The 27,971-nt window shown below is 40.9% G+C and overlaps 2 protein-coding genes across 8 annotated transcripts in view; one reads left to right on the top strand and one right to left on the bottom strand.

Moving 5' to 3' along the window:
• Positions 1–27,971, top strand: part of CRTAP (cartilage associated protein) — a 209,038-nt gene that overhangs the window by 118,111 nt on the left and 62,956 nt on the right. The gene's annotated exons all lie outside the window — the stretch shown is intronic.
• Positions 1–27,971, bottom strand: part of UBP1 (upstream binding protein 1) — a 47,353-nt gene that overhangs the window by 1,945 nt on the left and 17,437 nt on the right. Inside the window, exons 4-16 of one of the 7 annotated variants that reach the window (XM_054708084.1) lie at positions 26,830–26,906; positions 22,570–22,675; positions 21,709–21,815; positions 19,708–19,860; positions 19,504–19,614; positions 18,950–19,057; positions 12,965–13,068; positions 10,724–10,778; positions 10,378–10,471; positions 7,323–7,413; positions 6,460–6,578; positions 4,249–4,391; positions 3,500–3,551 (exon numbers count right to left, since the gene is read on the bottom strand). In XM_054708084.1, coding sequence (XP_054564059.1) covers positions 3,500–3,551; positions 4,249–4,391; positions 6,460–6,578; positions 7,323–7,413; positions 10,378–10,471; positions 10,724–10,778; positions 12,965–13,068; positions 18,950–19,057; positions 19,504–19,614; positions 19,708–19,860; positions 21,709–21,815; positions 22,570–22,675; positions 26,830–26,906 — 1,320 coding nt within the window. Of the gene's footprint in view, positions 1–3,499; positions 3,552–4,248; positions 4,392–6,459; positions 6,579–6,740; positions 6,813–7,034; positions 7,165–7,322; positions 7,414–10,377; positions 10,472–10,723; positions 10,779–12,964; positions 13,069–18,949; positions 19,058–19,503; positions 19,615–19,707; positions 19,861–21,708; positions 21,816–22,569; positions 22,676–26,829; positions 26,907–27,971 lie in introns of those variants that run through there. The other 6 variants (XR_008554478.1, XR_008554479.1, XM_054708086.1 and 3 more) reach the window with 6 other exon arrangements.

Below are 27,971 nucleotides of genomic sequence, written 5' to 3'. Positions count from 1 at the left end.
AAAGGAAAGAGAAATTACAAATACAGCTTTTTTTTTTTTTTAGCCAGACTTAGGAAAATCAGGACTATTAAATTGAAACTCCCAGAAACTGACAACCTCCTCCCGGTTCATCTGTTATCTTTAAGTAATTCTACAGAAAAAACGCTGGTTAACCTGCTCCGGTTCCTCTTCCCTAAGGTAGCTTCGTGTACACATTTGCTTTTTGGTGTCTGGCCGATACTCCCAACAGCACCCTGCGCCTATACTACTTGCCAGTGAGGGGCTGGAGGAGAGGGTATCAAGACACACAGCAAAGCGCTGTCGGCAAGGGGGCAAGAGCGGGAGGCAGGACAGTCAAGTCAGCTCTCTACAAAACAACAAATAAATGGAGGGCTTATATCCACCTTTTCTAGAAATGGTTTTTGAATTCCACAGAGGTAGATATGAAACATTTAAAAACACATCACTGCCCAGCCGGGTGTAGCTCAGTGGTTGAGCGTCGGTCCAGGAATCAAGAGGTCACCGGTTCGATTCCCGGTCAGGAAATGCCCAAGGTTGCGGGCTCAATGCCCAGTGGGGGGGCGTGCAGGAGGCAGCCAATCAACGATTCTCTCTCATCATTGATGTTTCTATCTCTCTCTCTCCCTCTCTGAAATCAATAAGAATATATTTTAAAAAAATAAAATAAAAACACATCACTACTTTTGCCTGATGCCCTCGTGTTCTCAGGAAATGCGGAGACGCAGTACAGGCATCCATCAAGGAACAAACGAATTTTTTCATGAGCACAAATTCTGAAGAAAGTGCACTGAGATTGGAGGGGATATCCCATGATGCCCGACATTGGGAATGTCCACCACTTCCTCAGAACATAACCACACAATTAATTCAGTGTGCATTTCCTTCTTTAGATAATGTGAGTTTTGTAGAGTAAAAACTGTATTGCTCTGAGAACAAAAAATTGAGAAGGGTATCAAGCTGAAGATGTCTGTGAAAGTAAAGGATAAAGTGCATCAGTTTACAGTTAAACTCAGCGTTGCAAGTAACTTGATGGCACATGCAACATGCCAGGCAAAAAGTGAAATGGTAATTTTAGTACTGTTTTGGGCGAATCCCTTCAAGAGTGTTCTTTGAGGTGCAGCTTCTGTGCTAAGACTAGATTTAGATTTGAACCTGTCAGACTTTTAAAAACATAATTTTGTATTTAAAAAATCCCTTCTTGCAGAATACTGTAAACACAATCTTTAAAATGGCAATAACTACATGCTTATCAATAATTACTTTAAATGTAAATAGACACATGCACCAATAAAAAGACATAGGATGGCTGAATGGATTAAAAATCATAACCCATCTATCTATAAGCTACTTCCAAGAAACCCACTTACAATTGAAAGACAGGCTGAACTAAGCAATACTTACACCTGACAAAATAGACTTTAAAACAAAAAATGGAGGCCCTGGCTGGGTAACTCAGTTGGTTAGAGCAGTCCCAACAGGCCAAGGTTGTGGGTTTGAATCCCTGGTCAGGGCACATACAAGAAGCATCAATGTATAAATATGTGGAACAACATAATTTTACATGAGTCAACTCAAGAAGAGGATAAAACAATAGTAAACACCTAATACCCAACACAGGAAGGCACACCTAAATATATAAGGCAATTATTAATGGAAATAAAGTGAGACATCCACGGTAATACAATAATAGCAGGGGATTTTAATATCCCATTCACATCAATGGATAGATCATCCAGTCAGAAAATTAAAAAAATAATGGTCTGTATGTCACATTAGATAAGATCGGCTTAATAGACAATAGAACATTTCACCCAAAAACTACAGAATACAGATTTTTTTTCCAAGTGCACATTGAACATTCTCCAGTTTAGATCATGTTAGGCCACAAAACAAGCCTCAATAAATTCAAGACTGAAGTCATACCAAATATCTGTTCCAACCACAATGGCATATAACTAGAAATCAACTAGAGGAAAAAAACTGAAGAAAAACCCCCCACAAACGTGGAGGCTAAACAACATTCTAATGTACAACCAATGGATCAAAGAGAAAATCAAACAAGAGATAAAAAACCATTTTGACCCCTCCCCCCAATGAAAACACAACTTTTTTTTTTTAATTTATGGGATGCAGCAAAAGCAGTACTAAGAGGGAAGTTCCTAGTTATACAGGTCTACCTCAAGAAAAATCCCAAATAATCTAACTACACTTTTAAAGGAACTAGAAGAACAAACAAAACCCAAAGTAAAAACCCTTTCTCTTTTCCTAACCCTTTCAATGGGACTCACTTGTGCCAGGTCTTGGCCCTCTTTCAACTTCACTCCTTAAAGGACATCAATGATTTCTACAGCTTTGAATCACCACAAATATGCTGAAGGTTTCCAAACTTCTATCTCAAGCCCAGGCCTGAGACAGATGTAATTAAATGCCAACTTAACATTGCTACATATCTACAATGGAACTCTGGACTGTTTTTCCCCATCCAAACCTACCTCTACTGGGACCACTGTCTGCCCAGTCACTCTTTCAAGAGTCACAACCACTTAACTGGAGTCCAGCAGAACCCTGTCTATAAATGTGTAAGATACCATCACCTCTCACCTAGGTGACATCTCCTGCCTCATCTTTCCACCTTCCCACCTGTCTCCAGAGTTGCAAGAGTGAAAGAAAAACCTAACTATATCACTCCTTTGTTTAAACAACTTCACTGACTTCCTAGTGCATCCAAATCAAATCTAAACTGCCTCACCAGGTCTTACATACCAGACTCTGCTTCTCGCTTTGTCTCCATCTTGTTCTGCTCATCCCTCACACACTGCATAGTAGCAACATGGCCTTTTAAAACCTCCTAAGAAGCCAAGGTCTTTCCTTTGCACACTGCTTTGGGATACTCCTCATATGGTCGATCCCTTCTCACTCTTCAATTATCAGCATTAACCTTTGCACTCGGATGTCGAGTGTGACTTGACACGGTTAGCATCAGTAGCAGCTCGAGAAAAAAGCAAGCGAGTGCAAAGGGTTAATGATACCACCTCAGAGAGGCCTTGCCCAACAGCTTCATGTCCCCCTACCCAGATTCCCCTCATCCATAAATACCCTACACTTTCCCATTCCTCCATGGCACTTAAAATATTTGTAATTATGTGCATCTGTTGGCCAATTCTGCTTTGCTTTTCCTACTATTGTAAGTTCAAGATTTGTCTAGCACCACAAGCATGGTGTCTGACAAAGGTGCTCAGTAAAAGGTTGGCTGAATGAACTGAGAATCTCCCTCCCCCCCACCCCCACCCCCGGGTCATCAGGATTGACTTCTCTTCCTTGTTGGCTAGTTAATTTCTATTACAACCCTTAGAAATATTCTCTGAATTCATTTTTCAAACTCTTCTTAAAATTAGTAAAGCCAGCATTTCAAAAATAAACACACAAGATGAGTGATTACAAGCACACACTATTTTTCATGCCGCCAGCATTTCAAGACACATGCACACATTCAAAGTACCTTTTACTGTGGAGAATAAAAAACAACTCTCATCTTGAAAGTTCTGAACCATCTAGAAGGAGAAAGCAGATGTGGTTAAGATCCAACGGTCCCTTTGTATCTGGTTAAAATTTGCGGTTAAAGGAAAATAGTATAATCTATATATTGCTGCACAAGTACAGGACTCGACGGCCAGAAGGATAGCTAGCGGGTGAACGCAGGTGAGTGGTAACACTTTATACCTGCTGCCCTGGCAGCAGTGCCTGCTCATGATGGTCCCTGAGGACCTAGTCAGTCGGCCATCTGACCCCCTGGGGAGCATCCCTGCTGGGTCCTGGGAGTAACTGACAAAAAGTCACTGCATAAGTGCTCTTCTATTATTACTTGCTTGTCACTGAACACTGGAGGAAAAAACTATACCTCTAACCTTACTGCTTTGTAACTTAGTCATCAAATAGTGGACAAAAGGAAAACCCATCCAAATGCCCCTCTCCATAAAAGGGGTGAAAGCCCCACTAACCTGCAGCCCCCCTAAGGGAGTGTCTGAGTTACAAGGGGAGGGAGAGAGCCAGTTATCCTTGATGTGTATTCCTTAGGATCACCAGCATACCTGAAACTCTTGGTTATATATTCTTACAAATTTTGATCCCAACTCTTTGAAAAGGATTTTCATGAGTACTTGTAACAGAGGTCACAGAATTTTTCTATAGTTCTTCAGCGATATAACAGTGTGAATGGGAAAAGCAAATGGGCATGTCAGTTCGAGTTACCTGATCACTAACAAGAATGTGAATACCAGTGGGACCCTGTCTGTAAACCTGGTTAATCTGGTGGAAAGGAATATTAAACACCAACGCAAGTTTTCGAGCAACTTCTGAGGCAACCATTTCTTCCAAGTAGATTGCATGATAAACTGAAATTAAAAAAAAACACATAACAGCATTTTAGCAGTAATCTTTTATCTGTTTTCCACCTGGATCTATAGGAAGATTACATATAAACATTAAAATAATTTTTGTACAAAAGGATCTGCGGTTTTAATTTTTCTTAAAAATAAACAGGAGTTGACTGCAAATGGGCCCGGGGACCTTTCTGGAGTAATGAAACGGAACGGGACTGTGGTGATGGCTGCAAAACTGCACATTTACTGAATCCTATCATTACACGGGAGGCTTGTGGCATATAAATTATACCTGAAGGAAACTTCAAAAAACGTGTTTCTAGCAATATAGTTTAAAAACCAACAAAAACCTAAGGTCACAGTTTTTGATTCAGTAAGCCTATGAATGGGAGTTCATCCATTTACCCTAAGGAATAAGAGCCCCCCCCCCCCCCCACATTAAACACAGTATAAGACAGTACTCGAAAAGCTAAGGGTGTGGACCATGAAGCCTTCTGCTACCCTACAGAAGGTCCCAGGTGCAGCCCATGTAGTATCCTGTGTTTCTTTCTGGAACATGTAACCTAGCAGCGGCTCTGTTGGCACAGCACCAAGCACATCTGCAGTGGGTCTGACTCTTGTAGGTCAAGCTCAATTATTAGTGATTCAAGCCAGACACTGATCAGGAGTATCAGTGCCAGAGCTTTGCTTTCCCAAACAAGGGGAACCTCTGCCAATCATACACCATGAAAAGCTTAGAATTTGGAACTATAATTAGGAGAAGACTATAGAGATGATGTAGAGCAGGGTCACCAAACTACAGCCTATGTGGATCAAACCTGCCCTCCACTTGTTCTTTCAAAACGAAACGTTATCAGAACATAGTCACACGTGCCTTCTACATACTGTGGGTTTGATGCTACGATGCAGAGCTGAGTGGGAAAAAGGCCCTCTAGTCTGTGAGGTTGAAATATTTACTACCTACCTGGCCTTTAACAAAAAGTTTGCTGACCCTGATCTAGGATTAAGTTTGCCTGTATTTCCACATACACCTACACAACACTCATGTCTGAGGATATACCTTCCAGAATATTCCGATCCTGACCATATATAAATGGTGGAGAAAAGCTTGATGACCCATGCAGAGCTCCTTTAGAACTTTTAGCCTTTAAGACCAAGACTTTGTATATTTAGTCTTAAAATTAAGAGCTTTTGAAGTCAAAATGACACCAAATGGGAAAAATCATAACAGTAAATGCTTTCCTTGGGACTTTCACTAAAATTGAAATCACAAAGTAGTTTTCAGAGCTCTATGCAATATGAGGGCAAATAACTGTCTCTCTGAATTCCATGGCACACTTCTCCCTGGACAGTTCTTAGTGTGTTGCCCTTATTTTGTTTCAGAATGTGGGAAGAGGGGAGAGATGACCACATACCCACTTTACAAACGAGAACACATACGCTTTAAAACATTAAGAATATACATGCTTTTTTTCCCCCACTTCTACAGACCATATTAGGAGGAGGGGAGAGGGGCCAGGATTTTTACTTCTGCCCCGATCCACTCTATTACACAATCAAGGACACCTCCCAGCACTCGGATGACCATGATGTAGAGTATGCTTAGTGACACAGCTCACAGTGCTGGCCAGATGCTTGTCTGAGACAAGTCCACACACTCAGCTCTGACACATGCGTGCATCTTTACTCAGGTGATATTTTAACTTTTCTCCCACAGTCAGTAAAATGGATTTAAAAAAAGAAAACAAAACCCTCCTCCTTTCTGGTCAAGATGCCAACGTCATCATACTCATTGCACCTGAGGATTTTTCTTTTTAAAGGCAGCAAGCTAGTCTTTCGCTTGTTAGATATTTCTGGCGTAAAGAGCCATATAAAAAGAGCTCTACCATGTGGCGGACATAACTGAGACAGGCCGATAGTTCCTTACTCTCCAGAAGACTTGGCTCTGGAGCTCATTGCTGCCAGGACTCCCACAACAGCAACTCGACCTAACTAATGGGACAGGGGTCCTTCAAAGCTCCAGTTATACCTCAGTGTCAGAAAGGGAGTGACAGGAAGCTGAGATACCCTCCATACCCACCGTAGGGTGTCCCACTGCCATTCTCGGCTCCACTGCCTGCAGCCTGCTGCTGCCCTTGCAGCAGTGAGCTGCCCGGCTGCTCCTGACAGACATAGATGGTTAAGCGGGGCCTAACCGACCTGCAATCACAAGATGCCAATCATGAGCCAAGGAGAGAAAGCTGCCTCACCACATGTACAAATGACAACTACAGGAATCTAAGTTCTATTTCCTTATGAGAACTTTACAATGTTATTTCGTTAAACAAAATAAATTACTAATAAAAATATAAAAACACACACCTCACACCAACTATCACAGGTGGTCTAATCTGATGATCCAGACTCTAAACCACTGAGATGGTCTGTCAGATGCTGGTAAATTTAAGTTCCAAGATTAAGTCAGCAATTTAAAATCAGTAAGATTCAGTTTTAATGGAATTCTCACACAAGTCTAGAAATAGCAATAATAGTATATGAATCTAAAAATCCAGCAGTTACGGTTCTTTCATTTTAATTCACAATCAGAAGTTTACATTTTCAATAACTGTTTAGTAGTCATATGACCTTGAAAACCATAGATTCTGTATAGCTCACCTAAATGAGAAGTTTGTTTTCTTGGCAACAAACCCAGTCGTCTTCAAGAAATCAGTCCTGCCCATGTGCATTTCTACAGTCTTACAGTCTATCTGCCCTCATCAGTGCCTGCATCAAATCTGGGCCTGCCCTGAAGGTGTACACAAAACAGTCTTCTTGTGAGCGCGACACTGCCGAGGCTCGACAGCGCACACAGGCACACGCCAACCCAGTGTGGAAACCCCTTCTGCCCCAGTCCCCACACAAGGAAAGGTACATAAGACATTCCTTTTAAACACAGTATTTTACCTTGACTTCAGTGAATTATACAGCCGAATTCCATCGGCTGCCCCACAAATTTGTACTAAATCTTCCTTTGTCAGTTTTAATAAGTCGGCACCTGGAGAACAGCATAAAGAGAGATTCCTCTCAAAGAAAAGGAAAAAGAACGAGCAGTTTGGTGGCTTTATGACATGTGTCTTCACACAGTTAGATGACCTTCAAAACCATCACACGTCTCCTGTGTATACACAAATACACACACAGACACACACAGACACACACACCATCACAGGTCTCCTGTGTATACAATATACACAACATAAGAAAACACACACACACACACACACACACACACACACACACACACACACACACACACACACGTTTCTCAGAGCCAAAGACAGTGCTGACTCTTCCACGTCCTGTATGAAGAAGGAGCTTAGAAGCCCAGAGGCTGATAAATCAGAACAATGAGCAGAGCCGACAGGAGTGTCTGTTCCAACACGGGATCTCACCGCCTGCATTATTCTGGATGTGCTTATTGTGTGGATAAACATGATTCTGGCCTCAGATAATTTACCCTGAGATCACCCAGACCAATCTTCTGTTTTACAAAAAAAGAAAATGTAAGTCCAGAGTTTTGGGAACTTGCCTAAAGTAACACGAGTTGGAAGGACACCTAGGTATAGGCAGGCCTCCTCTCTCTGCACCAAGCAACGTCAAGTCAAGCACTCTGTAACCAGCAGCCAGTGTTAATACGAAAGCATGGCAGAGAAACAGTAATATACCATAAGATTCCCCCACAAATACTTGGTAAGTGTAAAGGACATATCTAGGTTTGCTATGAATTACAACACAAAAGGGGAGAGGGAGTGGCTAAGAATAAGACTGATCAGTAAAGCTGGTCATTTCTGAAACTGGAGATGGTTACACGAGTCCATCATTTCTTCTCTCTACTTTTTATGTGTGAATGTATCCCGTAATCTTTTGTTTTTTGTTCCCCTTTTATTAACAAGATGTAGTTTACTGGGAGAAATGAGATGCCCTCTGGGATTAAGGCATGACTTCCATGTGACAAATATCCACTTACCTATTCGACTAGATAAAGGGGTTATCTTTCTTTTTTTGAGGGCTTGAATGTGAGAGCCTAATAACTTTACAAGTTTGTAAAAGAAATAAAGATCAGAGAAGCACATTTCTTGTGAGGCACTAGCATTGATGGAGTCAGTTAAACAAAGAGAGGCTCTCTCATCTCTCTACTGGGGACAATGACATGCCTCTGAAAACAAGGCTCCCAGTTGTGAGCAGAGATGAGTGTGTGCACATCCTTAATCCTCCACAGAACTGGACAGATACTCATGTGCACAACCCTCTCCGAAATGTGAATGCCCAGGAGGCTCAGAGAAGGAACTCAATCTCCTCCTCATCATTCTATTGTTGGGAAGATCACAGGGCAAAGGCTAGAGGCCAAGCCACATGGTCACTGGTCACAGTGGAAAGAGCTTAGAACTCTCTATTTGGAAATATGTACCTAATCTAACAGACATAATCTAGGACCTCCCTCAGCTCCAAAGGTCAGAGTTTTATGTGTGGGTTTTACTCTTCATCTATCTTCTTTTTAAAAAAAATATATTTTTATTGATTTCAGAGAGGGGGAGAGAGAGAAACATCAATGATGAGAATCACTGACTGGATGCCTCCTGCATGCCCTCTACTGGGGATTAAGGCCACAACCCGGGTATTTGCCCTCGACTGAAATCGAATCTGGGACCCTTCAGTCCACAGGTCAACACTCTATCCACTGAGCCAAACCAGCTAGGGCCATCTGTCTTCTTTATGGGAGTTCAAGATGCGTTTCCCTCTCACACACTGAAATTTTTAAATTTCCAGTTTCTCTTAATCATAGAAAGGTGGCTGGTAGCACATGACTTTCATCTAGTACTTTAGAGAGACAAAAAGCTACATGTGAATGGCTAATCACCCATACAAAAGGAAGCCACATTCTTTGTGAAATCAAGCTTTCCTCTTGGCCGGGTATGTGCATACGTTCTGTCCTCTTAAAAGGCTCAAGCTGCATGTTTATAACCACAGCACTGCGGGCACTTTCCTGTGGCCCAGTGTTTCTCAGGACATGCTGGTCAGTGTCTTGTAGGAAAAGGGTCCCAGGGACAAATACGTTTGGGGAAAATCTCCCACCTGTTGTATCTATTACTGTCCCTCTAAATAGTTTTCTCCTGTTAAACTGCTTAATCCCTGTTAAAACCCGAGTAAATATTCTCTTTGCTTACTATGCAAGACTACACTTAAGTACTATAAAAACCATCCCCGAGCAGTTCATGCCATGCAATACTACACAGCAATAAAGAGGAGCAAACTACTGATACACACAACCACCTGGAGAGACATTACACTGAGTGAAAAGAAAGCCAATCTCAACAGGTCACATACTGTACGATTCCATTTATATAACATTCTTAAAATGACAAAATAGTGACAGAGAACAGATTAATGGTTGCCAGGGATTAGGGATGGGAGTTTGGGGGTTTAGGGCTGCATAAGGGAAATCCTTGTGATGGCGTATCTCTCATCGTATCTTCAGTGGTGGTTATACAAATCTATGCATGTGATATATGACACACAACTACAATGTCAATCTCATGATCTGGATATTGTACTGTAATAATGTGAGTGAATGATACCCTGGAGCATCTCTGTACTATTTTTGCAACTTACTGTAAAGAAAAAATTATTTAAAAATAAAAAGTTACTAAATGAAAAAACTGCATAGAACTATATGTGCCTGTACACAAATGAGGGCACACAGAACTGGTGAAGAAGTGGATTGTACTGATGTCAGTTTCCTAATTTTGATAGTGTACAAATAGGTGTGCAAAGTATTACCCTGGGGGGGAACTGGGTGATAGGTACACAGGACTACCTGAGACGTATTTTAACAACATCTTATGAATTTATAATTGCTTCAACATTAAAAAAATAAGGTTAACTGAAAGTACAGAGAAAAATATGCACGTGCATGTGTGTGCTTACACATGTACATGTGTGTACACACACACAAACATACCTGAAAAATTGGAAAACAGTCTTGTGTAGGAAGAAAATCTGTTTTTGAGCAGCCACTGCTGTGTTTCCTGGGTGGTGGCTGAAGGCTGAAGTTGCTATTAACAAAGAAAATGAATATAAATAGAAGAAACTATTCAAACTTAAAAAACATAACCCAGGCCTCTAGCATGTTATAAATAACATTGAAACAAACCACAGAAATCCTCCAAATTTGAGGTAAAAGAACACCCAAGAAGAGCATTAAGTCTGACTACTCAGTGACCCAACCATTGACTCAAGCCTCTGTCAGAGCCTTAAAAATACAGGCCCCCAAAAGCATCTGATAGTTGGAGGAACAAGACACTTACTTCACTAGAGGTTTGTGAAACTCCATCTCCCTGATGATTTGGGGAAGAAGAATTGCTGGGGAAAAGGGAGAGGGGAGGAAAAGATAGTTATTATTTATATATTTATATAAAATCAAGATATTAAAGACTATTAAACTAGGTAAACTTAAAAAAAAATACTGTGTGACAGAGCAATATAAATTTGCAATAAGAATGTTGGCACAGCCCTAGCTGGTTTGGCTCAGTGGATAGAGCATCGGCCTGTGGATTGAAGGGTCCTGGGTTCAATTCCGCTTAAGGGCACATGCCCAGGTTGTGGGCTTGATCCCCAGTGGGCGGCATGCAGGAGGAAGCCGATCGATGATTCTCTCTCATCGATGTTTCTATCTCTCTCTCCGTCTCCTTCCTCTCTGAAATCAATAATAATAATAATAAAAAAGAATGTTGGCACAATTGGTAAGGGGTGAATATGATGAGATTAAGACAGAAGACTTCCTTTATAAAAATATATATTTTTTAATTAATTTTTTACGGAGAGGAAGGGAGAGGGATAGAGAGTTAGAAACATCAGTGAGAGAAACATCGACCAGCTGCCTCCTACACAACCCCTACTGGGGATGTGCCCGCAACCAAGGTACATGCCCTTGAGTGGAATAGAACCTGGGACCCTTCAGTCCGCAGGCCAACACTCTATCCACTGAGCCAAACCAGTTAGGGCAAGACTTTCTTAATTTTTGCCTTTTCTTTCTCCATCTGTGATAGTAAAAGATTCTAGTTCTGTGAAACAAAAGGGTTCCAATTATCTCCAAGTGAACAGGAAAATGAAGGACACTCATTCATTTTAGTTGGGGGGAGGGGGGGAATGTGAGAAATCAAGAAAGATAAACAATTGAAAGTAGCTGCAAAAAAATCTACTTTAAGAAAACAATGAGCTATAAAGGAGTGGTATGATAATTCTAAATCAAAATGATATCCCTTTTAATACATTTATCCATTATTAGAGGGCAGAATTCAAGAGAACAAAAGAAACAATTGCATACTACTATCCTTTTGTTTCTAAGGTAAAACAAAAATGAGAACCAACTGCACAGCGGATGTGGCCACCGCCCTGGTCCTGGCTCTGACTCCTTTCTTAGCACTCATACAGAAGTTTTACTTAGGTTCAGCATCCTCCTCTACCCACTAGAACTTAAGCTCCTCAGAGAGGGATTTGTCTGTCATTTAAATGTCACAGCACCCGGAACAGTGCTGGGCGCACAGTGGGCTCTCAGAAATAGCCAGTTAACTAGTGAATACATGAATTCACAGCTTACCTCTAATATCATAATCGCTTTCTAAGATGATTCAGGCTGAACTTGACCAAAAGAAGAGCCCCCTACATGGCAACATGCCGGTCTCCTGGTCTCGTTCCCGGTCTCTGAGCCCAAGATGGTTTTTCTACTCTTAAAGCACAATAACTTAAAAGGCTGCCTCATCAGCTTTTCCATCTCGGAGGAAAAGCATGTTTGTGTCCCCTCAAAATCATATATTGAATCTTACCCACAGTATGACAGATAGTATTAGGAGGTGGGGCCTAAACCTGCTTTCAGCAGGGAAGTTCTGATCTGATCTGACTGTCACTATTCCTCAGCCAACCCCTAAGAATGCAACGTCCTGTGGGGCACCCCTGTGGCACTGTGAGAGGCCCGAGACACAGCTTCTGCTCCCACCTGCCGCTCACTAGACTCTGATTTGCACATCACGGCCAAAGAGTAGAACAAAGTCCACCATTCCCATTTCTAAAGCCACTTAAGTTCTTTAAGGGTAAAGAGTCATTAAAAAAAAAAAGTGTATCTATTAGGAGGAGAAGAAATGGAGCAGAGAAATAACCCTTGTGTAGTCTGGTGAGCATTAAATTAAAGACAAACGTACTTTATAATGATTGCAATCTTAACATACTGATTCATAGTTTCACCTTAAAATCTCATTGTTCTTTCTCTGTCCATGAACCTCAATAATGTTCTTTTTATCTCACAAAGAATGTATCTTGAAATGCTCCCCTTCTACAACCTCCATAGTTTGTGAGTGTGTGAGGCACAAAGGGCCAGAAGGAAAAGGCAGGCAGGTGAGGGAAGGTGATTTCCCCCTGAAATCGAGGAGGCTATTTCCCATGACCACATACTTCAGATAAACAAATGGAAAGGTGGCTGTACATTGAGAGAAAGGGAAACAGGAGCGTGAGCATCAGTCAGCTTCAGGCACACGAGGACACAAAGCAGATACCTGTCTGGGACGCTGCAGGTGCTCTGCTGTGGGGAGGTGAAAGTGGGCGCTGTGGAGGGACTGTTATTCCCATAGGCTGTGGGGGCATCGGGCCACGGAGAACACTAAGGATAGAAACAAAAATTAATTAATAATATGCTTTTAAAGGGTGTGGAAGAATACTTTGTATTTCACAATCTAGTCTGGCCAAACAAGATTATAAAACACAAGACATCTGACACTCATCAAGCAACGGCATGGGAACATATCATATTTCCTTCTACGTGGCAAGGAAAATTTTTACCTGCTATATGTGTCTAGACACTGATTAATTTCAGAGAAGCCCAGAAGTGATGATAGCAGCAAAACGTCATCAACGCATTTTAAACGTATATTTATATACAATTTGCTTTCAAGAACTTTTTACCTCCCTCTTTATCAATTCTCCAAAAGGTGCTTATCAAGGTTTAAGAATAGCAGAGGCAAGAAAGGATTCATAAGCAACATCTGACATCACATGGTGACCAAGACAGTGCCTGCCCTTCCTAGTGCTCCTCCTGCCCTCACCAGTACCCACTTGCTTCCTTCATTTCTCTAAGATTAATAATCCCCAAGTAAGCTGAGACCATTCCAGTGCCAAAATACACCTGTGTATGGTACTGCCTATTCCTACCTATCCCATGTGTTTATTTCTTATATTTTCTGGACAAGGCATGGTGAACTAAAGTATTTTTCAGCTCTAGACACAATTCTGACCAAAGATAGCTACAAAGACACAATGACGTCAAAAGCATGCTGACAGGCCAGCATGGTGTCAAGTAAAAGGCTTCAAGCCTGAGATATGGAGGGAATCCAATCACTCACCCCACATATTCTTCCTAAAACTAATCTGCTTGAGGATGCCCCTGGTTTCAAAGGTCCCCTTTCATAGTCACTCTTCTACTTTTCACAAAAAAGGCTTCGGATCTCACGATGGCTAACCATGGGGTATAAGACTCTTCCAAATCAAAGCAAAAAAAAAATTTTTTTTCAAAAATTTAGGGTAGATACTAAGAAAGTACATGACTCTAAAAATGGGGAGTTAGTGGAGAGTATGAGGAGATAAATGGTTTTAGAAGGAGACTTGGGGTGGTGAAAACACAATAGTGTACACAGATGATGTATTGTGAAATTATGCTCCTGAAACCTGTATGATTTTGTTAACCAGTGTCACCCCACTAAGTTCAATAAAAAGGAAAAGAAATAGTCTGTGGGTTAATATCATTTCTTTTGCCTCTCAAACACAAAATTTTTTTTAAAAAATTCTGTATGTCTGGTAGCTTCCAATTATTTGCTTTCAAAACAATTCTGGAGGATCTACCATTAGCTGACACAGTATTAAAATAATCTACTAGGGTCATATAAAATCCATTACTGGGATATTTGGCAGATAACTCAAAAGGAATTTCAAAACCTGAAAGACACTGCCGAAAGAAAAATAAATATCTAAATAAACTTTCTCTTATCTATAAAAAAAATCTAGAATTAGATTCTATCCTGAGATGTATTTCCAATAACACTTCTATTTTTATATTTAAAAAATTCTCATCAAAATCTGTATGGCCCTGCCTGGTTTGGCTCAGTGATTAGTGTGTCATCCCAGGTATCGAAGGGTCTTGGATTAGATTCCTAGTTGGAGCACATTCGAAAGGCAACTGATCAATGTTTCTTACATCAAGATTTCTCTCTTACTCTAGAATCAATGAAAAAAGCACGCATATCCTCGGATGAGGATTAAAAAATAGTGATTTCTATGATTTGTTGTTTTGATAAGTTGGTACCAATAATAAAGCTTAAATTTTTCAACTGACTAAAGAGCCTATGGTCACAGGACATTTTAACCTTTTGCACTCGGATGTCGAGTGTGACTCGACACGGTTAGCATCGGTAGCAGCTTGTATGTCGAGCCACACTCGACACGTAGTTTCACCGTGTCTATTTTTCCAGTATCTTTTCTTGTTTTCATTAGCATGAAAGGACAAGTAAAATGTAAATGCCGTCTCAACTGATGCCAAAAATGAAAAACCGATAACGCATGTGAAATTTATTAGGAAACTAGTACATGATCTTGTTGGAGAATTCAGAGATGGTACACTAACTTCCAGGGGTAGATTATTATCCACTAACTTAGAGCAACGTTTAGATGGAAAGCTCCATATAATCACACCTCACCCTAACAAAAAACACAAAGACTGTGTTGTTTGTTCTAACAGAAAAATCAAAGGAGGAAGAAGAGAGACGATTTATATTTGCGAAACGTGAATGTAAACCAGGTCTTCATGTGGGTGAATGTTTCAAAAAATATCACACCGTGAAAAATTATAGAGATTAAAATTACTCTTTGAATGTATCAATAATTTGAAATATAAAAAAATCCAAATAAATAAGTTTGTATGAAAAGAAACTCCAGTTTTTTATTCTACTGCCGTGCTTTGTAAAATCTGGGGTATTTGAAAAATTAAATCCTGAGTAGAATAAAGGAATCGAGAAAAAAGCGAGTGCAAAGGGTTAAAACATTTTCAGGCCTAATAGTATGTCCTATCACGGTGAAACTATTTAAGGGGAGTGGAAGAGAAAACAGATCAAGAAGGAAGGGCAGAGTAAAGTTTCATGAACTTTTAAAATGAACAATGGTGGGTGTCAAATTGCTATGGTAGTGGAGTCTACAGAATACACTTCAAAAAGCAATGTAATAGGTTTATCTTAAATTTTAAATGCAAATACTCATTAGGTCAGAAAATGGTCTCCTTTTGCAATGATTTAAATGTATGATGAAAACTTTCAGATGTCAATGTAAAAATGTGGAAGGGAGTATATTTTTTTCTTAAAACTCTTGAGCATGGAAGAGTCACGACCACTAGTGTGAAGGAGCTAAAAGACTGTGCAGCATTCTGGGGCAGAAAGGAAGTCTCTCCAATGGTTACAAGAGCTTAAAGCAACTGACAGCCATCAGAAGCATCGATACAAGGAAAATAAAACAGAAACCCCGAATCTTATTTACAACTGCCCATCATGTATTCTTCAAAAATGGGGAAAATGACTGCACTTATTGTTTCTACTACTATCAACTTTCAAAAAAAGGAATTTACTGGCTGGACAGCATTGCTAAGCATATTGCATAGCATACCAATTTCACTATAAGCTTCACACAACAAGGCCATTCTTTTACTTTCCACCTTAGGAAGTAGTTACCTCCTCGGCTTATATAGTTTGAGGAACGTAAGAGGTTGTGAGCCAACTGACAGATCAAATAACTATGGGTGGTGTGCCCTGCTCATAGCCATCTCCACTACCCAGACGATCTTCCTGCTACACCATCCTCCTCAGATACTAAATACCACCATTAGCAAGGGTAAGTGCAAAATAATATAAACCTTTTAATGTCAAGCCTCCCAAAATCTGCCTTGTAATTTTTGCCAGCTGTCTACCGAGGAAATGAAGCCATCAAAAGTTTCAAGTTAGTATGGCAGCGCAGCGACAGTGACACCAAATTGCCTAAAACTTCATAAACATATCTATTTTCACTTACACATCTAGACTCTTAGCAGTAGAGAAGTAGAGCTGTTAATAGCTGACATCTAAAACTTGCCCAATAAGTAAGAGACTCGATTCACTTAACACAGTGGTCGGCAAACTCATTAGTCAACAGAGCCAAATATCAACAGTACAACGATTGAAATTTCTTTTGAGAGTCAAATTTTTTAAGCTTAAATTATATAGGTAGGTACATTGTTATTAATTAGGGTACTCCTAAGCTGGCCTTTGCTAAAAACTCAAGGGGCCAAAGAGCCGAAAGTGGCTCGCGAGCCACGGTTTGCCGAACACCGACTTAACAGTAGAAAACTAGTGTTCAATGAAAGCTGGTTCTATGGGGAAGCCTCTACTTTTAGAAAAGAATGGATTCAAAGTTCTAAAATGGCCACCAAGCACCAAGACCTGCCTGTTTCATAGATTTCTCTAGCAGTCTCAGCCCAGGAGGGTAAAGGCAGAGTAAAGAAGGAAGAGCAGGTCATTCTGCCCTGCCTTTAAAAGCGAAGGTGCAGGGCCTGTGTTCCTGAAGGCAACCTGTAATCCATTACCTGGCCTGGACCCTTCTAGTCACGGCACTGGTGCACTGGGAACAGAGTCCCTCCTCAGGCGGACTAGAAAATGATGACCCACTTGAGACTGCAGAAATTGGCAGCCCTGATTTGAGCCAGTAAAATACAGCTCAGAGGCAAAGAAACAGACACACTAAGTAAGGGTTTTGTTGTGCAGCAGCTCTTAGGAACCAACCACAGTGCCTGTATTCCACGTGGGACCATTTCCCACAGCACCTTTTAACTTTAACAGATGAGTCTGGATATTCCTCTCTACCGACAGCCACCTGCAACTATCCAAGACTAAGAAAAATGTTGCCTTCCTCTGTAGGCACTTGAAACAATGAAATGCAGCAGACTTTCTTTTTAAAACAGGTACCCAGCTTTTTTAAAAACAGGTTTCCAGGTGGAGCTCTACCCACCCTTAGGAATATCTTAACCAAAGCAAATGCAGCCCGGGCAGCAAGCAACACACACAAGGAAGATGTGAAATCCCAGGCTCCCAGGCCAATGAACTGCTGACGTTTTGCATACTTTAGACTTGAGTCATTAATAATTTAAAAATAATTCTACCGTCTTCAGATTAGCTCTGGGCTCGAATAGATTTAATTTATTAATTATGAGAACCCACTCCTTTTAATTAGTGAAGTAGTTTCTAAAAAGTGTGGAAAGTGAGTCAAGTTACCAGTATTTCACCCAAAAAATTTAAGAATCACTTGTTATTCTTCAGCTGGAAAATCATAAGAGGCTAAAAACAAAATCAGATGGAGTATATAGTTGTTCCATACAACCTTTGACTGGCATTAAAAAAACCAGTTAAAATGCAACAAGTGTACTCCCCATCCTTTCAGATTAGTCACTTACAGTTTTATTGTACAGAGAAGCATTTAAAACATTTTCAGCCAATGCTTTTAACTTGGAAATGATGTTCTAGTGATTGTGCTTGTGACTTTTGTAGTCTACAAATGTTTCAGAGTGAAAAATTCCATTTTTGTCACCTTGATAGGATGAACACCGTAATGATAAATAGTGTAGCCATTAATAGTTATTTAAGAAAAGGTTTAATACTCTGTGTTTACATTTACTGTGGATATATAGCTGATCTAGACTGTTAGATGGAGAGTTGTGTCATAAAGGAAGAATCTGCTATACTCAAGCAGAGAAAGCTCATATTCAACCAAAAATCCCCTGGCTGTATGTTGGGGGGATCCGGATCGGAGTATAGCAAGGTGCACTGCTCTGGCCTGAAGCACAAGTTCATGATGCAATGCAAGTTCACGGTGCGGTGCAAGTTCACAGTGCATTGCTGAGAGGAACACTGATGCAGTCAAGGCCATTTTCCTACCAGTGCTGCCAAACAGGCTTTTAAAAGCACAGACAGACACACATTCTTACACTACATGCAGGGAAATGTGACACAAAGTATTGCATATGTTAATGTCAAGCTTGCTGCCATCATTCCTCTAAATATCCATGACATTTTCTTATCAGTTATACACATGAGGAAGCAAAACCCTTTAAAATTAAACAAAAATGCTAACTATTTTACTAAATAATGTATTTTCCATTAATTTCAGTGCTCTTAAAGGAAGTGTGTGTGCCGAGGAGGGAGGGAGAGAAAGGGAAGGAGACAGGGAGGGAACACATTTCTGAGTGTCGTTTTTCCCTCTAAAACCACCCAATAAGGTCAACTTTGTTTTAAAGTGTTAGATTTAGGAAATTTTCCTCAGCGAGGAACAAACAGAAAGCAGGAAGTCTTAACAAAAGCAAATTAAATCAAGACAAGGACATCAAAAACAAATTTGGCTTTACTTTTCCGTGGAAGTAGGTCCTATATCTAACACTGCACAAGGTTTCCTGCACAATGAAAGGAGAAGAAGTCCCTTACACTGCCTCGCTTTGCCAGAGAATCACCGTAGTCTGCTGGCAAAGTCCGCTTGCTGGACTTTTTCTGCTCATGTTCAACTGCATCTTCAATTATAGGCTCAAGCCTCATCTGGACAAACACCAAAGATTGGGATCAATGTCTTTTCATTATACAAAGAAAGATCCAATACCCTGTTTTATGTCTCTGCAGTCCAATTAAACAACTGCATGATTAGCAGGATTCAAAGTTAAAGAAAATGCAAAACCCCAGCAGTGACAAAAATCAAACTTTCTAGGCCCCGGTTTAATCTCTTGCCAACTTCAAGGTTTTTAAGGTCTGTTTCTGAGACCTGATTGGGATTTCAGCATCTTCATTCAAGATCCCACCCAGGAAACTAATCCATTAAAATCCCAGAATTTAAATAATATATTTCCCCCACAAATTTCACAAAGAATATATGTCAAACTACCCCCCAACCTTCCCCAATCCCTTCTTGGCAAAACTCATCCTTATAAATAGTGCCAATATGCAAACCTCTGCTTCTCTCCAGACACCAAAATGCTGCTCTGCATTACCTCTGTGAGGATTGTGGTATCATAGGATGGCTGATACTTTTCTTTTTCGTGAGCAGTTCTCTTCTCCATTTTCTCTCGGTCAGTTTTTTGCTTCCGGTCTGCACCTTTAGGCTAAAAAACAGATTATTTTGTCCATCAGGTTACAAACAACTTTATAAGCAAAACTGGGCCTTAATTACTGGAAGCCTGGTTTCCGTCTCTTACCTTAAAAACTTTGATTTGGCAGCTAGCTGAGTGTAGATGATCTGTATATTCTCCATTTTCATTCTGCTTAAAGGTGTCAACCTGGATCCTAAAAGGCACTCCCTTTTCACCTCCATGCTTCCGTGGAGTAAATTCTGTGCTGATGCAGTGTACCTGGACAATTGGAGATGGATTCAAAGTACCATCCACTGGTTTGTCCCTCTGGATGTCCTGTCACCGCTATAAATGTAAGTTCCTTTAAAACAAACTCCCACATCTTAGCCAGGTATCTGTTACGAATTTGATTGTTTTTAATATATGGTTTTCCTTTCACAAAGCCAGCCGGGCCTTTCTGCACTTTCTGGGAATGAGCTCTTCTTCCCCATTCCAATGCCTCTCCTCTGACGAAGGACTTGCTCTGATCATGGGTACAACAGTACAGAGGCTTCCTGCCTACTTCCCCTACCTCCACTCCAGACCATATACTGCTCTCAGACCCAGCTAAACCTTGCCCGTGGCTCAATCCACAGCAACCTTGAGCTCATCATTCAGAGCTTCCACTACTGCCCTCTACTGGGAAATACCCTAACTACCCACTCAATCATCTGTTATTCCAACCTCCATCAACTTGGAATACTTTTGCCTGGGGAACTTCCACAGCCCAGAAAGCCCACCACTTGTCCTACCTGTATCCATCTAAACTCTTCTGTCAACCCTTCCAAGGGTCCTAAGGGCATCTTCCATCACTCTGCACCCTCACCATGGAGACAGCTTTAGGATACTTCACAGGACCAGTAAACAGATTTTTGTAATTTCAGACTGATACACATCCTGTCTTCTAGTGACTCTCAAAGTGAAAACTGATCTCTGCAGGATACTGTGCACAACCTGAGATTAAGGCCAGCTCCTACATCACTTTCATTCACTGTATGTCTAGTTATCCTGTTAGACAAACAGTATGAGAAAATATTCAACGAATATGAACCATGTTCTAGTGACTACTAACTGATGGGATACAGTATTTGCCAAACCACAAAAATTCAAAATACCAGATTCTTTACTGTTCACAAAAACCACAGTCTACATAGGCTGGTCAGAAATTAAGCAGTATGTTTTTTCTACGTAAGCTTACTTACTCAGTATTTTTAATCTTTCCCATTACAAATCTGAACATCCTGGGTATTAGAATTACCATGGGTTTTACTGTATATATTTTTTATATATATATTTTAAACTTCATCTCTTAAAGATACAAACTGAGTACTTATGGTTGACATGAAATGCCTGAGAGTTGCTTTAAAGCAGGGGTCCTCAAACTTTTTAAACAGGGGGCCAGTTCACTGTCCCTCAGACCGTTGGAGGGCCGGACTATAGTTTAAAAAAAAACTATGAACAAATTCCTATGCACACTGCACATATCTTATTTTGAAGTAAAAAAACAAAACGGCAAAAAACCCGCATGTGGCCTGCGGGCCGTAGTTTGAGGACGCCTGCTTTAAAGTATTCCATCAATAACTTAAAAAGGGGAAACTACTCATAACTGTTGAAGGAAGGTGATGAGTACACAGAGAATTCATTCTTATTATTCTCTTACTTTTGTGGTTTGAAAATTCCAGTATTAGAATGTTGCTAACAGAATCTTAAAGCAGTACACTTTTTTTCAGTCACATCCTTTTATATGTCAGCTTTGGTTCCAAAGAAATGCATCTTATGAAAAATGCAAGTTTTGATTACTGTTACTACCAGTGGTAAAAGTAACATTTAAATAATGCTTGACATATCAGCTTGCCTTCACATGTGTTAGTCTGTAATAACAGCTTTAGTATATTAACTCCAATTTAAGTATATAGTGTATTTTTAAAAAGACACTGCCAGATAGTTTACAAATAAGCTTTTAAAGAAATTTATATCATGCATCAAGAACTCAACCTCAAAAAGAAAAAGAAAAAAGGAATTCAACCTCATCGATGACCGTCTAAATGACGAGGCTAGTATATGTCTAGTAAAGTAAAAAATCCAAACCTGAATGAAAGCAGATGTGCGTTTTGCAGGGTCCCACAGAAATTCAACCGCATTTAACTGGCTTGGATTTGTCCTTGTGTCAATTATTCCCACGGACATTGGAATATCTGTATTTTAAAAAGAAGTTACATAGAAACTCACCTACTAAGAACAATTTAAAAGCTTACAGCTTACTCTAATTATGTTTTAGTGAAAATGTTATACCTCTATCTGCACTTTGTTTTTCCATGTTCTCTGTGGTCAACCATTTTAACATCAAAACCCACCTAATGAGTATCAGACTTTCTCCCACCATGGTTTCTATTTCATTTTAATCAGAATATGATGGATAGTACCCAAAGGAGAATTAAATAAATGGTTTCCAACTCATAATATTACTGGCTCAGGGTCTTTCAGTTTCACCAAAACTCTACAGTTGGTCCTCACACAACATGGGTGGGAACTGCACAGATCCACTTATGTGTAGTTTTTCAATAAATACTTTACGTGTATTTTTCCTTCCTTATGATTTTCTTAATAAGATTTTCTTTTCTCTAGCTTAAGAACTCAATATATAATAACATAACATACAAAATATGTGTTAACTGTTTATATTATCTGTAAAGCTTCCGATCAACAGCAGGCTATTAATAGTGCCATTTTGGGGGAGTCTAATTATGTGCAAATTTTTCACTGCATGGGTTCAGCCCATACTCCAGCGTTCGTTGTTCAAGGGTCAACATTTTAAACTATAAAACAACTCAAGGCACACAGAATCCACTCACACCAAAACACACTCCACACAATTATACGTGGTGCCAACATGGGTAAAACTAAAATGCCTTTATATCTCCCTCCATGGTCTTCTGACGGTCACTGTACCTAAATCAAGAAGTCTATCTCCTGGGCGATTCCACTTCCAACCTTCGAGTTGCTGATGCTCTGTATACTGTAGCCGTCTATCATGGAATACGACTCTTATGATGCTCTATGGAATAAGTGGGGGAAATGAGTACTTTTAAACTGTTCCAGCTAAAATGCAGAAGCATTTTCACTTCTTATGCATTCCTATAATAGAAGAGCATACAAAAACAAATTCTGCTTTAAACAGTTTGATAAAACTGCTAATTTAAAATAACAGTTAATAACTGAGTTTCTGTAAAACGATAGTCATCTGGGGAGAAGAGGGGACATCTGCACCCACCCTGAGAACTTATAGGCAAAATTCACTCTCAACTATTTTACCTGAAAGAGAGTGAAGAAAAACCAAACCAAACCAAACCAAAACACATCAAGGTAACTTTATCCAAACACTCAAGTTCCTAAGGAAAGACTTTTAACTGCACAAACTCTAGGCCAAGTCTCTGTTCTCCACCTATCATCCTTTCTTCACCTTCCTCAGGTTTGGGGAGCCAGCTTCTATTTCATTCCAGGGGCCAGGATTAAAGAGGTCATCAAAACACATTCAGATGCCAAATTTGTACTAATTAGTGCTTCTGACACATGTATAAATAATTTTCTCAGACTATGCTGCAATAAGATAATCATATTTTCTTTTTTTAAATACATATTTTTATTGATTTCAGAGAGAAAGGGAGAGGAAGGGGGAAAGGGGGGAGAGGGAGAGAGAGAAAAGAGAGAGAGACACACACACACACACACACACACATCAATGATGAGAGAGAATCATTGATTGGCTGCCTCCTGCACACCCCCACTGGGGATCGAGCCCACAACCCGGGCATGTGCCCTGACTGGGAATCGAACTGTGACCTCCAAGGTTCATAGGTCGACACTCAAACACCAAGCCACACGCCGGGCAAGATAATCATATTTTCATAGGCTCTGCTGGTTCGAATAGGAAATAATTTGTTAGCAATACATATAAATACTTTAGTGTGTCTGCCTTCCCCATCCCACAAATAATGTCCAAAATGTAGCTGATAAAGTTTATGTTATTTTTAATATTATTATTTTCAATCATCACCAGAGAGTATTATTTTCTCTCTTTTTTAATTTTATTTTTTTCTTTATTGATTAAGGCAGTGGTCAGCAAACTCATTAGTCAACAGGGCCAAATATCAACAGTATAACAATTGAAATTTCTTTTGAGAGCCAAATTTTTTAAACTTAAACTATATAGGTAGGTACATTGTTATTAACTTAATTAGGGTACTCCTTAGCTGGCCTTTGCTAAAAACTCAAGGGGCCAAAGAGCTGCATGTGGCTCGCGAGCCGCAGTTTGCCGACCACTGGATTAAGGTATTACATATGTATCCTTATCCCCCTATTGCCCCCCACACCCCCACTCATGCCCTCACCCCCCTGGTGTCTCTGTCCATTGGGGATGTGCCCGCAACCAAGGTACATGCCCTTGACGGGAATCGAACCTGGGACCCTTCAGTCCACAGGCTGACGCTCTATCCACTGAGCCAAACCGATTAGGGCTAGGTCGAATTTTAATCAGGTGTGGTATAGCTGGTAGATTTGTCCAAAGTTGAACCAAGCTGGTTAGGACCAAGGGCATGCCGAGAAAATCTTCACATTTCTAAGTTTCCTAGACACTGGAAAATGAGAGCTACTGTCTGGCTCCTTGAGCAGACACAGCTATTTGCCTGTGTCTATATAAGGTTAGGCTTATACGCATGCATACAAGTCCTTTGGTTGATCCAGAGGGTATTATTTTCCATTGATTTTCAGACACAGTGGAAGGAAGGGAGGAGGGGGGGAGAGAGGGAGGGAGGGAGAGGGAGAGAGGGAGAGAGGGAAAGAGGGAAAGAGGGAGAGAGGGAGGAAGAGAGAGAGAGAGAGGGAGAGAGAGGGGGAGAGAGAGAGGGAGAGAGAGGGAGAGAGAGAGAGAGAGAGAGAGAGAGAGAGATATGAGACACATCAATTGGTTGCCTCTTGCACACACCTTGACCAGGTGTGGGGAGCAAAACTGCAACTGAGGTATATGCCCTTGACCAGGAATCAAACCTGTAACCCTTTGGTCCGTGGGCTGATGCTCTAATCACTGAGCAAAACTGGCCATGGCTGGATCCAGTTTAAAGGACCTCAATACAGGACCCATCAAGCCCTATTCATTTTATTAAAATTAATTTTTACAATTAAAACAATTTTACAACCTTTACACTGACTTTGTTTTTAAAAGTCAACATCTCAGAGTCATCAAATTTAACTTTCACAGTCACAGGAGAGTTCACCCATATCTTCTCTTAAAATATTACTAGGTCAAGCCCTAACCGGTTTGGCTCAGTGGATAGAGCATCGGCCTGCAGACTGAAGGGTCCCAGGTTCGATTCCGGAAAAATATATATTTTATTGATTTTTTTACAGAGAGGAAGGAAGAGGGATAGAGAGTTAGAAACATCGATGAGAGAGAAACATCAATCAGCTGCCTCCTGCACACCCCCTACTGGGGATGTGCCCGCAACCAAGGTACATGCCCTTGACGGGAATCGAACCTGGGACCCTTCAGTCCACAGACTGACGCTCTATCCACTGAGCCAAACCGATTAGGGCTAGGTCGAATTTTAATCAGGTGTGGTATAGCTGGTAGATTTGTCCAAAGTTGAACCAAGCTGGTTAGGACCAAGGGCATGCCGAGAAAATCTTCACATTTCTAAGTTTCCTAGACACTGGAAAATGAGAGCTATTGTCTGGCTCCTTGAGCAGACACTTAGCTATTTGCCACTAGCGTCCAGTCAACCAAAATAGGGCTTGCTCAGTGATAACAATGCTGATGACTTCATAAAACAATTCATTTAATCAGTGAATGCCAATATCGGGGAATGAAAAAATAAGACCATTCCACTCATCCCCTAGGGAAATGAGCAAATCCACTGACTGAACACAAACATGACAGACCCAAAGTGCAGATGGATCCTTCTGATCCAAGTATACTGGGAGTCCCCGAGTAAGATGGGGAAATCTGGGAGCTCACTCTAGGTCAGTGGTCAGCAAACCGCGGCTCGCGAGCCACATGCCGCTCTTTGGCCCCTTAAGTGTGGCTCTTCCACAAAATATCACGTGCAGGCGCGCACATACAGTGCGATTGAAACTTCGTGGCCCATGTGCAGAAGTCGGTTTTCGGCCTGGGCGAGTCTATTTTGAAGAAGTGGTTCTAATGCCAAGCCACACTCAAGGGGCCAAAGAGCCGCATGTGGCTTGCAAGCCGTGGTTTGCCGACCACTGCTCTAGGTTGACAAGACAATGATCCAGTGGAGACCAGACCCCTTATCTTTTCCTTCATCTTCTCAAGGATTGAGGGCTTCCTGTCCCAGGAGTGGGAGGAATACTAAAACATGTCAAAGACTCTCCAGCCTCCAGGTGCTGAGCACCTGGCTTACCCAGACACCCAAATTTGCTAGCTTTAGTATTAGTATCCACTGTCCCTACCAAGGCTGCCTTTTACATGCTCGCCCTCTAAAGAGGCAGATCTACAAAGGAGAGTCTTTCCAATGGAATGCCTCTCCATAGTGAGGGCCCAGCAGCACCTGGGCCCCCTACATGCCTCTCTGTGGGGAGATGGAAGGATCAAGAGAACTCATGCTTCTCTTTTGCTAACACTTAGCCACAATGAAGTTTTGCCTTTTCCTAATTAAGTTTCTTCCATAAACCTTGCCCTGTAATGCTATGGAATTGGTAATAAACCATGGTACATGATAAGTGAGGCTATAAGGACCCACCATGCACGACAATGGAGGGGGTGGGGACAGTTATGAAGATATATCCTATAAGCAATGGGTTGGCAGGCCAGTGGTTACACCTCCTATATCTGGAATGACTGCCTTCTTCATTCATATACATCAGTAGGGTAAAGAGAAATTTCAAAAATTTTTTAGAGAAATATTAAGAGGTGAAATAAAAGGACCTTTTGAAGTTTCATTTTAACACATTTTCCCTCATGTTATCTTTTACTTTTAAAGAGAAACTTAAATTTTTTGTAGCGGTGGTAGGTCTTTGCACACATAGCTGCAAGTAAATTTCATACGGTACGTTTCCAAAGGGCTTTCACATTACGTCAACAAGTTAGGAGCTTTAAAATAGTGAAGTTAAGTTTTTTATAAAAACTCTTGCAGCAAAACTGCTTTTTAAAAATCACTACAATATCTATTAGGAATGTAAAAGGATCGGCCTTACCTTTACCAATTTTCCAGTGATCTCAGGCATATCTCCCATTTTCCGATTATCCAGCATCCGAATTTCATAAGACTGACCTATTTTTAAAGAAATTGTACATTAAAAACAATCCACATAACGAACATTACCGTGTTTAATAAAAATATTAACTATCTTTCAAAATATAAAATTACACAATGTTCATTTGCTGGAAAAGCAAATTCAGGGTTATTATCTTTCTTTTTCCTGCAACTCATACTATCCTTTCCTTCTTACACTATTACATAAGACTATAAAGAATTTCTGTCAATTTATTCTCATTTTTATCTATTACTCTTACGTTAAATTTACATTATACATATATCCATTACCTGAGACCAACTTTTTATAACAGCTTTTAAAATATATATATATATAGTCCTAGCTGGTTTGGTTCAGTGGATAGAGCACTGGCCTGCAGACTAAAAGGTCCTGAGTTCGATTCCAGTCAAGGTCACGTGCCCAGGGTGCGGGCTCGATCCCCAGTAGGGGCATGCAGGAGGCAGCCAATCAGTGGTTGTCCCAGTCCCTTATGGTACCAGTCCCACTTGCACCCGCTGCTGGTGCCGGTGCCAATCACACTGCGCTGTCGGTGCGGGTGGGACTGGCACCGTCAGGTTGTGGGAGTGGCAGTGGCAGGAGCGGGGCTGCCGGCAGACAGGGGAGCGGGGCTGCGGGGGGGGGCGGGGCGGATGGGCTGAGACCCGCCCCTGTGCTCACCGCAGCCTCACGGCCCACAGTTCCTTTCAAGGTGCACGAATTCATGCACTGGGCCCCTAGTGTAATATATAATGACTTTTATATCATGTAAACCACCTAGAGCAAGCAGTAAATTAAACATCCTAGTCAAGTCCACTTTTTCTTTCTTTCTTTTTTTAAAAAATATATTTTATTGATTTTTTTTACAGAGAGGAAGGGAGAGGGATAGAGAGCTAGAAACATTGATGAGAGAGAAACATCAACCAGCTGCCTCCTGCACACCCCCTACTGGGGATGTGCCCGCAACCAATGTACATGCCCTTGATCGGAATCAAACCTGGGACCTTTCAGTCCGCAGACCGACGCTCTATCCACTGAGCCAAACCGGTTTTGGCCACTTTTTCTTTCAACACTGCAAATAAATT

Source organism: Eptesicus fuscus, chromosome 18 (genome assembly GCF_027574615.1).
Source record: "Eptesicus fuscus isolate TK198812 chromosome 18, DD_ASM_mEF_20220401, whole genome shotgun sequence".
Taxonomy (NCBI): Eukaryota; Metazoa; Chordata; class Mammalia; order Chiroptera; family Vespertilionidae; genus Eptesicus; species Eptesicus fuscus.
The sequence above is the reverse complement of the archived record's forward strand: the minus strand, read 5'-3'. Positions and strand labels throughout refer to the sequence as shown.